This window comes from Cibotium barometz, chromosome 61 (assembly GCF_041138505.1).
Source record: "Cibotium barometz isolate CiBa-2024 chromosome 61, ASM4113850v1, whole genome shotgun sequence".
Lineage (NCBI taxonomy): Eukaryota > Viridiplantae > Streptophyta > Polypodiopsida > Cyatheales > Cibotiaceae > Cibotium > Cibotium barometz.
The window spans coordinates 23184894-23196855 of NC_141106.1; the positions used below are offsets into that span (position 1 = coordinate 23184894).

An 11962-nucleotide genomic window follows, 5' to 3' on the forward strand; every position below is an offset into this window, starting at 1 on the left:
TCATAATGATTTATTGCCAGTAGAAATGTTTAAAGTATTTTCAGATCCATAATCTCGGATCTAATGTTGATTCAAGCATCTTTTTGAAGCATACTTTCATGCTCCCCAAAATTTAAAAAGTTTTACTATGTCATGACAATTATTTGCTTGCTTGACATAATCTCTTTCACCTCGGTTGTCAGTATTTTTGAACCATATTGTCTTAATGCTTAAAATCTGTAAAATCTTTTTGCAAAGTTGTTATCATTTTTGAAAAGATACAGGGGGGAAGAGAGCTTGAGCTCTTGCAAGCACACACACACTCACAAAACCCTAAAAGAGAACACACAAGGTGAGAGGCTGAAAATCTTCTTCTTCTTCACACAACACTCAACACACTATATACAAAGATAAGAGTATACACAACATGAAAAGGTACTCAACCAAATACATACTAGGGTTCTCTATAGTGTGAACCCAACTAAATGAGCTGGCGCTATAACTATGCCAGTCTCTAGAATGGCTGTCACACAGCCTGTCATTCCACTGGCCGCATATCACCCATGATCTCACCAACCATGCCAGTGGTGTAAGTGTGGGGCCTATCCCCCAGGCAGGTCATCAGTGTCCACAGCCTCACTAGATGAGCTCAATATCTCAATACTCCCCCTCGAGCTCAACTCCATCTCATGTACACCAAGCGAAGCCTTGAATCTGCGAAGCTTCTCTGTACCCAATGCTTTGGTGAAGATGTCAGCGACCTGATCCTGTGTGCTAACATAAACAAGGTCAACATCTCCTGCCAAAACCTTCTCTCTTACAAAATGGTAGTGGACCTCTATATGCTTCGTGCGAGCATGAAAAACTGGGTTCCTGGCCAACTCTATACTGCTAATGTTGTCACAAAAAATGACAACTTGTCTATCCATTGATAGACCCAAATCTGCAACAAGTAGCTTTGTCAACCAAGCTACCTCACATGCTGCCATAGCAGCACCTCTGTACTACTCGGCCTCTGGTACTGGATAGAGCAACCGTAGGCTGCTTCTTGTTGATCCAAGTCATAGCAGCACTCCCCAAAGAAAACATGAAGCCACTAGTAGATCTTCTATCTAAGATACTACCAGCCCAATCAGCATCTGCCCATGTACACATATCTCTGTCCCAGTTTCATAAAATAGTCCACAATGCAAAGTAGACCTCACATGCCTCAGTATACGTCTCAATGCATCCAAATGCAGCTTCCGAGGAACTTGCATAAACTGACTCACCAACCCAACAGCATAGCTCAATTCTGGCCTGGTGATCGTCATGTAGATCAAGCTTCCTACTATGCGCCTATACATAGTAGGATCCTCCAAAATCTCTCGTGAATCTGCACTCAACTTGCCATTCTGATCCAATGGCACTGAGATAGGCTTACAGCCTATCATACCATACTTGGACAACATGTCCAAGCCATACTGTCTCTGCAGTAATCCAATACCATGTGGTGACCTAATCACCTCAATGCCCAAGAAATATCTGAGCTCCCCCAGATCTTTCATCTCAAACTTCTATCTAAGCAAGATCTTTACGTCAAAGATCTCTACATCATGGTCCCCCGTAATGATCAGGTCATCTACATAGATAACAATAAGCACAACCCCTCTATCACTGTGTCTCACATACATCGAGAAATCTGCATTAGCTACATGAAAGCCAATAGTGACAAGATATTCAGACATCTTGTCAGACCATGCTCTTGGTGCTTGTTTTAAGCCATACAAGGCTTTCTTCAACCTGCAAACATGCTCGGGGTGACTCACATCCTCATAACCAGGTGGCTGCAGAGCATATACACCTCTTCCTGCAAATCCCCATGCAAGAATGCATTCTTTACATCCATCTGATGTAAAGACCATTGCTTTGACGAAGCCACTGCTATCACAACTCTCACTGTTGCCATCTTGGCAACTGGGCTAAAAGTTTCCTCATAATCAATGCCATATGTCTGCGCATATCCTTTGACTACCAATATAGCCTTGTACCTGCTTATGCTTCCATCACTGTTATGTTTTACTTTGTACACCCACTTGCATCCAATGGCTTTCTTGCCTTCGAGCAATTGCACTAAATCCCAAGTCTCATTTCCATATAGTGCATCCATCTCCTCATCCATAGCTTTCTCCCAACACACATTTCCAATAGCCTCATCAATGCATGTGGGCTCTACAACCTGTACAACTTTTGCCATGTATGCATAGTGATGTGCCACATAACCATCATAGGTAAACCTCTGCACAGGATTCTTCACTCTCCCAGATCTTCGCAGCTTTGCATTCATGGCTTCCATAGCCTTCTTTACACTAGGTGTTCTCATAGCTGGTATCCCAAGATCCTCATCAAGGCTCATCTTCAAGCCACTAGACTCTCCATCAACATGAGAATGCCCTGCAGAAATGTCAGGCATACTAAGGGGCTCAATCACTTTCTCTTTGCCTTTATGTGATGTACTAATCACATTTGCAGGACTGGTATTATGACGCAACCTGGCACTCCATGGTCTATCAACTGGACCACTAGATGAGGACTCTCCTGGTCCACTCAAAGACTGTGATTGCTGACTTGCATTCTGTGCAGCCACATTTCCACTTACATAAGCCCCAACAGCTTCTTTTTCAGCAGCATACCAGCTACTCATCTCATCAACAAAAACAACATCCTTGCTTACCCTTAACTCACGTGTAGCAGGGTTATAACACATGTATCCCTTTTGCTCAAGGGAATACCCAATAAACACACATTTTTCAGCTTTTGGATCCAGCTTAGTTCTCAGCTCATCTGGCACATGCACATATGCAATGCATCCAAACAGATGAGACAAATCAGGTTTTCTGCCAGTAAACCTCTCCTCTGGAGTTACATCATGTATGGCTGCAGTTGGAGTCCTGTTCATGACATAAACTACTGTAGCGGCATATTCTTCTCTCCCATCAATGCTCGCGCAGTCTCAGCAATGTGCCTGTTTTTTCGCTCAGCAACTCCATTTTGCTACGGAGTGTATTTGCATGTAAACTGTCTTCGAATACCATTCTTCTTCAACAATTCAGAGAACTTAGTGGAGAAGTACTCTCCCCCTCCATCCGACCTTAGGCACTTTACATGTTTCCCTGTTTGCTTTTCAACCATAACTCTGAAATTCTGAAAATGAATGAACACCTCACTCTTCTCCTTCATGAAGTATACCCACACTTTCCTTGTGTGGTCATCAATAAATGTCACATAATACCTGCAGCCTCCCATAGACATGGTCTTCGTAGGACCCCATACATCTGAATGCACAACATCTAGTGTATTTCTGCTCACATTTCTGTCACGTGGAAATACATGCTTTGTTTGCTTTCCAAATTGGCATGCTTCACATATTTTCTGCATACCTTCAACTTTAAACTTTGGCAACCCTATCACTATTCCTTTAGTCTGCATAGACTTCATTCTCTGCACATTCACATGTCCAATTCTTTTATGCCAAATGTCTGTGTCTGTAACAATTCCTGAACCATTTGCAAACATGTCTGTGTCTGCAACAATTCCTGAACCATTTGCAAACATCGCAGCACTCACTTCAGGCATGTTTACATTCAATGTAAACATTCTGCCCACTTTGTTGCCTTTTGCAACCAACCTGCACTTGTCTTTAAAGTCTTCAACATAACAACCATCAGGGTTAAACCGAACCTGTAAACCTTGCTCAATCATCTGGCCAACTAAAACTAGATTCTTTGTTATGTTCGAAACATGAAGTATATCTACAAGGTACTTCACTTTGCCATCCTGCATAAACAATGGCACATCTCTAACATGGGCAATTGGATGAGCAGTGTCATCCCCTGTTTTCACAAAACCTGATCTTTCAAGGTTTTTCATCTCCTTGAACCACTCCCCATGACTTGTCATGTGGTTCGAAGCACCTGAATCAACGTACCATAAATCATCTTTATGTGCTGCTTTAACATTTTCAGACATGGCATTAACGACATGCTGCATAACAAACAACCTTTCATTATCCTCATTGTTTGTGCTCGAGGATGCATAGTTGTTTTGCTGCAATTTTCCATTTTGCATGTCAGCCTACTTCTTTCTCACTGGTTTGAAGCCCGTGTAGTCTTAATCTTCACAGCTTGTAAGGCATGGATATGTCTTCCTCCTCCGACTTTCAAAAGGTGGATGTATTTTTACCTGGACAAGGATAACAAACGGACTTCTTTATTGACACCTGCATTCCCTTAGAAGTATATTAGGTACTAACCTTATATTTTTTATGGATGGTTGCAGGTATGAGAAGAAGTCCTTGGGTTTTTCTACATTCAGTTCTCATTCGCATAAGTATTTTTTCATGTAATTCTTAAGAAGTGGTTACTTCTATAAAAAGTTTCTTGTCCATTTTGTTCCTTTCCCTTTGAATAAGTCTTGTACTCCAATTGCTAGTTATTCTAAAAATATTTTAAGACTGTGCTAATTTTAGCCTTTCTTAAATCATAAAATTGACTCTTGTAATCTCATTTCTTTCTTTCTTTGTTGTATAATCATTAATTTTTGCTTTATAATAAAGAATTTTCAAATTTTTGGCGGTTACTGTATGTCTTGTATCGAAATGTTTAACACACACACACACACATATATATAGATATATCTATATATAAATATAGATATATATGTACATATATATCTATATATCTATATATAAATATATATATATATATATACATATCTATATCTATATATATATATATATATATATATATATATATATATTTATATTGATATATATATGTATAGATATATAGATATATAGGCACACACATATATATATATACACATACACATATAGATATATATATATATATGTATGTATGTGTGTGTGTGTAGAGAGAGAGAGAGAGAGAGAGAGTATAAATATATATGTGTATATATACATATACATGCATATATATACATATAGGTGTGTGTGTGTGTGTGTGTGTGTGTATACATATATACTTATATACTCTCTCTTACAATATATTCATGGAGCATGTAGGTGCCACAATGCAAGGTACCATTTGTTTGCCAACATAACATGCAAATGAAGATGGAGAGAAACCACTTGATGAGGATACTTCTATGCGCTTGCAAAGTTTAAAGAAGGTAGACAACTCTAAGAGGACAGGATGATGGGAATGACGAGAACTTATTTAAATTTAGAAAATTAACTTTGAATTGACTAGCTAGGGGGAATTCATGGTAATGGGGAGGGAATATTAGAAGTTAGATCAAGAGGATATCCACCTTGAGCTTCACACGATCCTTTGCCCAAAGTGTACATGGGAAACAATTTCATAGGGCATGCTCTCGGTGGATTGCTTGCAAGGGATATCACAACATTTCAACTTTTTGTGTGTGTGTGTGTGTGTATAGGCCATGCATGGAGCCAAATGCTCGTGTGGGGGGCGGTCATTAGCGCTACTAGACCTAGTGGTCGACCCTGAGCTTAGTGTATTAGTTAATTAGTATACAAATTAAAGTGATGGGAAGGGGCCCGCCCACACACACACACACACACACACACACACACACACGACCAAGGTCCAACGATCGTGCTCACTATCGAACAAAAGTGTGAAGAAGGAGGACTTGTTGTAGGCTAAACCCTACGAAGTCCACCCTCGCTCACAACCACACCTCCTCTCGGAGGACCTCGGGGTTCTGAACGTGACTCTGCTATGGCTATGGCTACGGCTATGGCGTGAGAAAAAGCTTCTCTTTAAGCGTTGGGATTTGCAGAACGGCGTAGCACCATGGCCACCAACAAGCATCACCCTTTCCACACGGCAGCAGGTTCAGGAGCTCACTCGGCGCCGCGCTTTCCCGCCGCAGCTTCCCCTCCCGCGCGGCTGAGCTTGCAGCTGAGGCAGGACCTGGCCAAGCTGGCCGACAGGGACCCGGACACCCGGCGCAGCTCGATGGAAGCCCTCAAGGGGTTCATTGAGGGGGAGCTGGACGCCCGTAGCATGCCCACTTTCCTGGAGCAGGTGTCCGGCGAGAGCAGCAAGGGCAGCGGCAGCGGCAGCTACGCCATCTCGCTTTTTGTAGAGGTAGCCCGCGTTCACAAGCAGTTCACCGTGCCCTTCATCCCGCGCATCATGGCTGCCGTCCTCCGCTCCCTCTCCTCTTCCTCTTCCTCGGGCGGAGCAGGGCACAGCAACAATCTTCACCAGGCCTGTGCGAGGGTCGTCTCCGCTGTCGCCAGGTACGCCATAGAACCCGCCTGTAGCTCGGCTTCCGCTTCTGATGTGCTCTACAGCGTCTGCCAGCCCTTGCTTGGGCTTCTCTGCTCCAACTTGGAGCCTGTGTCCGTGGGCTCTGCCACCTGCTTGCAAGTTCTGGTAGAGGCAGAAAATTGGAAGTTTGCAGCCCCCGAGCTTGTAAGTGATGTTTGCTACAGATCCTCCATGTCTTTAGTGGAGAAGGGTAAGCAGACGGTCGCCCACATGCACCTTGTACGCTCGCTGGCCAAGTTCAATTCCGGGGCCCTGCAAGAGTATGTCGCCTCCTTGCTCAAGGTTGGGGTGGACATCTTGGTTGCAGTGGCAGCAGGGGGTGGAGGCACTCCCTCTCGTACCGGAGGCTCCTCTTCCTGGCAACAACGTGTTGCTGCAGCCCAGCTTCTAGGAACCTTGCTTGGCTGCCTTGACCAGCAAATCCTCGTCTCAGAGCTTCTCCCAACCACAGAAGCTCTGGACCGCTGTCGCCTGGACAAGGTAACCATGGTACGGCAAGCTGCTGGAGAAGCTCTTACCATTGCAAAGACCTTGGCTTCTCAAATTAACCCCCTTTTTCTACCCAAAGATGTATCTGAAGATGCTGCCACTGTCTCGCCCCCTCCACGTAACAGGCCTCCTGATTCTCAAAAGCATGTGACCCGCAGGAAGAGGCTTTGGAGAGCAGAGGAATCGTCGATTATCGCCATGGATGACATGGTTCTAGGCTCTCAAGAATCACAGCTGGTGTCTTATGCCTCTTCACCCAGCTCTTCCATTACGTTGGTTTCCACTCCTTCCTTAGCCTCTCCATCACCTCCTTCTGCGGCAAGCTCTGCCACCAGAATTGGGCGTTCCCCTCTTTACCCAGCAAAACAGTCACCCGTCTTTCCACCTTCTTCCACAGATCGGTACATGGCAGAGTCTGAGTTGCAGTACATATTGTCTCACCTCAAGTCTTCTGATTCCAAGGAGAATGCACCTTTGGTTGGGAAATCAGGAGAGCCACTTCTATCCACAAGGTCTGATGACATAAGTTATTTACTGTACAGCAGTGGAATTAAGGTTTCCAAGGAGAACAGAGGGGATGAAGAGGCCATGGGTACTATTGATGCTCATTCTTGTACCACAGAATATGAAAGAGACAGTTTATTCTCAGAAGAGCATGTAGAGGCTAACAACGTTGAAGCTGATTCAAGCAGTGAAAGGCATATCAACAATGATGACTGTCTTAGGGTTTCCTCAAAATCGCTGGATGCAGTTTGTGAGCAAGAAAAGTGTTTGAAGGAAGGTTGCAAGAGGGAAGTTTGTCTGGATCAATCTGCATCAACCCAGGTGGGTGAATACCTGGGGAATGGAAGCTCTAAGGCAGTGCACATTACACGGTGTGATGGTGCGCAAGAAAAGAGTGCCGATTCAATGCCCAAGACCCAGTGCAACTCTTTTGCCCAACTGGTGAATCTGCCAGAAGTAGCCCATTCCCAGGTGCGTGATGATGAGGGTTTTTTTCTTGGGTCAGTCATGGTGGGAATTTTGCGTTTTTGTGCTTAATGCTGTGATTGTCCTTCTTCACTATTCAATGCACAAAATTTGTGCTAGTTTCTCAACTTGAGTGAAGGCTTGACTCTGTTTTTTTGTGATTCTCAGGGGACCAAGAATCGCATGTCAGCAGAAGACTTTCTCATCTTTTCCACACCAAGGAGGTTGGTACGGTCTTTGCAGTCCGTCAGCTCTACTCCGGAGTCAAAATGCCTCCCAGAGAGTGACCAGAAATCAGATTTGGATTTTGAAACTTTGAGTGAGTCAGGCTGGAGTGTAAGAGATAACCCCATTGCTGGTGATAGTGAGGAAGACTCTCCGAGAACAACTACCATTCCTAGTCTTATATGCCAAAAAGATATGCTAACCAAGAGTGTGGAAAATCCTCTTTTGAGTGGCTCATGTTTTGAGGGTTTAACTGCGACCCAGCTTGAAGAGCTGCCTTTTTATTCTTCTGAAAAAGATGTCAGGGTGTCAGGGTCAGCAGATTTCTCCGACTCAGTTTTGGCAGCTTCTGTGAGTACTCATCCAGTCTGCAGTGGGCTTGATGTACTTGGGCATGGGAATCTTGATGGTTTGAGTCTGAAAGGGCAGACAGTGGGGACTTTTGGTCGTGACTCTGCTGACTGTGCTGTTCCAAGTGCAGAATCTGCACAAGCTAAGCCCTTTCAAGAGAAGTGGACTTTCAGGTGGTCGAGGCAAAAGGGTTCAAGTGACTGGATTCTGTGTGCGAGGAGACTCAGAAAGATACACTTTTATGTTGAGATGTTTCTGTTTGGTGCTTTGCTTATAGTGCTGATTTTCACAACTTTTATCGCTATTCTAAATTGTATTAATGGGCATCCTGACCTCCATGTGTTGGTGCCTACGTAGTCTGAGCATTTGCTGGACCTTATATCACATCCAGATGCTTAGAACTGAAACCTAGTGAGAGGTTGTAGGAGCAGCGACTCATTTCCTCTTCTCAAATCTCTTCCTTTTAGAACTGAGGAAGTACAGTTGTTAAATCAAAACTTGAGGGATAGTCAAGTAGTGTTTAATGGTTTGAAGGTAGCTTCAGTAGCATTGTTCATCTCTTATCAAACGAAGAGTAGTTCATAACATTTATGCCCCACTAATGCTTGTACCATAATTTGGAGCTTTCTTGAGCGTGTAGAAGGTATGTTTCTTTATTGCCATTGCTTTAAACGAGTGCACTGTTTGCCATGCATTTATCTTGTTTTAATTCCGTGCTTGCTTGGAAACTGCCTTGTTGAAAGGGAAGGGGAAGAGGTTTTGATGTCTGCTGCTTGTTCCCCAAGCACTGATCTCAGATCATGATGTTGGGGCTGTCTTCTTCTTCCCATTGGGTGTAGCTCCCTATCGAGAGTGGGACTTGTCAGCGGCTACTACTGACGTTCATTGTTTTTCATGTGTTTGATGATGACCTTTGCCTTTTGGATGCGATCAGCCAAGCCTGGCTAGTAGTGAGGTTGGAGCAGGATTGTTCCACGTTTTTTATTGTGAGCAATACACATTCATTCCCTTGAAATAGTTTACATTTGAGGTCTCTATATTCTCCCAACCCCCTTGCGTCTATTCTATTGTATCTTGCTTGCTAGATCGGTTTGGTTGTTGGCTTTTTCCTTTTATTAGTTTCTTTCTCATCCACACTTTGTGAGAGAAAACAACAGTGAAGGATATCTCTCTAATCTCCACCTAGACAAAGGAAGCTCTACCTTCACCCCCTTTGCAAAGGAGCATTCAGATGTGACAATGGAGTAAGGAAGCGATGGATCAGCTAGTGTACCCACACAAGAAGTTGCACCTTGTGAGAGAGAACAACACCAAAGGATTTCTCTCTTACCTCCATCTAGCGAAAGGAAGCTCTACCTTCACCCCCTTAGCAAAGGAGCATTCAGATGTGACAACGGAGTGAGGAAGCGATGGATGAGCTAGTGTACCCACACGAGAAGTTGCATTTGTGGCTCTCGTAAAGCACTAAATGACACTTGATTTGGCAAGGCAAAGATAAGTTGTTGGCTGGACATATTTTGTGGTGATGTCGGGGTAAAGCATAGGGCTTAGCTCCATTTGTCCATCCTTTTTTCAATCTATTAGGGTTACTCAATATTGCCCAGTATTGATTAGGACTTCCCAATATTGCTTGGTGTTAGATGTGTTTAGTTGTAGTTTTTGATTTTGCTTTGAAGCTTATTTGCATTAGAGCATTCTAGTTGCATATTTTGGAAGGAGAAAATCTTGGTTTCTTAGTGGTTTACATGATTTTGAAACCTACAAGGCTTAGATTTCATTCCCTTTATCAAGAAATTGTGATTAGGAGTGGAATCTACTCAAAAAAACATAAGCTTTGAACTGGGTTAGGTGTGGATTAGAGTGGAAAGGTTAATTTTTGTTTAAGCTCTGATGTGAATTAAAGTGGGAAAGTCGTTTTTTGTCCATGCATTTCTCACCTGGAGCGTCTTTGCATCCACTACCAGCTGTCCAAAAAGCTCCGAATACCTCGGGATTTGAGTAGAGGCTGCAACCTCTTGCCACCTCTCGTTGCTGGTGAGAGAGAGATGGCCGCCCGTATGGTGCCCACTGCCTATTTACGTATCCAACTAGAATCCAGCAAAGAGTCTCGTAGGTTTCCTGTACTACTCTTTCCTTTGACCTCTCCGTCCTCACCAAATGATTACCCCAAAATCGACAGTGATGAAGATCCTAGGATGTAAGAGCGGCTTTTCTGGTTGCTAAATTTGACCATTGCAAAACCTTAGCCCCTAGGGCGCTTTGCATGGGTCCAGGAGCTCACACATTAGTGTGGGATTAATGTTATTTTGGTAACCTTACATAGAAAAAACATTATATCTATTAATTGTATTCATGATTTATATTTTTCACTTGAGATTTTAAAATTTCTACATCGATAAAAAAATTTGTTTTTCATCTACCTTCATAAAATGTAATGCTAAGAAGGCATGCAATATTTTCTTAGAGAACATCTTTTTTTTTTTAAAAAGAAAAGAAGTGGAAGGACTAATTTGGATTCAAGTTATATTCATAGTCTAAAAGGTCTAAAAGAGAATCTCTTCTCTCTCTCTCAACAGTAATGAGGCAAGATAATTCTAACAATCGAGTGACCAGTCTAATCTGCAAAACATACCATTATCTCTCAAGTTAAAGAATCCTCTTGGGTCAACACAAATTTGTATTCATAGCATCTCCATCCCAACATATCAGGTTTACTTCCTTGAACCACCCATGAGCTGATGGAGAGGAGCACACACTCATGAACCTCGTATGAGGCATTCAGATCTGTAGATCATCTTACATCTAGACCATCACCACCAGGAGCCTCCCATAACACACTTGTGCAGCTTGGTAGTTCACTGACCCACCTCTAGGTTAGATCATTGATCTTAAGTTATATGTATAGCATCTATCATTGGTTATGAGGAGTCAACCGGTTCACTTATACAGTACAGAGTACACTCGTGGAGCTTGTACCCACCTCTCGTATGGCATCTAGATCATTGGTTATGCGTCAACCGGTTCACTCATATATATAGTAGTAGTAGAACACTGTTAACAGTATTATCAGTCCAGTGATTGCTAATCCCTAGTTACACATTTACTATAATGAATTGTGTCTGGCCTTAATGCTAGCTTTGTCATGTCTATACAGTACAATAGAAACATTACATCCTCCCCATCCTGATTCTATAAACATTCTCCCACGTGTACATGATCGTTTTTCGTTTCATTTAATTCTGCAGAGAAAGCAACATTCTCTCCCATCCTTTCATTCTTTTCAGCAGCTCAAAAAATGTCAAATTTTAAGGAACGGACCCGCGACCCCTACGATCAACAATCACGTCTGGCTCATGGAAAACATAAACGGAAGGAGTATCTCCAGCACCCAATATTTCTTTCAATCTACTAACATAAAAGAAAGACCTGGCCTACCTTAGAACCCCATGAGGCTGATGAGATCCTTAGCCTTCTTTTATCACTTCTAGCATAATCACACTGCTTTTACCCCCAAACTTCCAAAACCTACATTTGAAGGCGGACGCAAGAAGACAAATAGAGAATGTATCTTTCCAGCAGAAACGACGATGAATTAAAGGTATCAAAACAGCCATGCATTGTGACTTTTGAAGCGTTTAAACTGAAAC

The 11962-nt window shown here is 43.0% G+C and overlaps 1 protein-coding gene across 1 annotated transcript; it reads left to right on the forward strand.

Moving 5' to 3' along the window:
- The first annotated feature begins 5597 nt into the window (after positions 1–5597).
- Positions 5598–8987, forward strand: LOC147604686 (uncharacterized). The gene is made up of 2 exons (XM_086794523.1): positions 5598–7745; positions 7908–8987. Exons 1-2 carry the CDS (start codon positions 5799–5801, stop codon positions 8670–8672), a joined length of 2712 nt encoding a protein of 903 aa, XP_086650649.1. The 5' UTR covers positions 5598–5798; the 3' UTR covers positions 8673–8987.
- Positions 8988–11962: the final 2975 nt, after the last annotated feature.

Excerpts from the sequence above, each read along its gene's own strand:
- LOC147604686 (XM_086794523.1), top strand. The coding sequence starts at position 5,799 with ATGGCCACCAACAAGCATCACCCTTTCCACACGGCAGCAGGTTCAGGA. Across the intron at positions 7,746-7,907 it reads CAGAAGTAGCCCATTCCCAG|GGGACCAAGAATCGCATGTC; the intron begins GTGCGTGATGAT and ends TGTGATTCTCAG.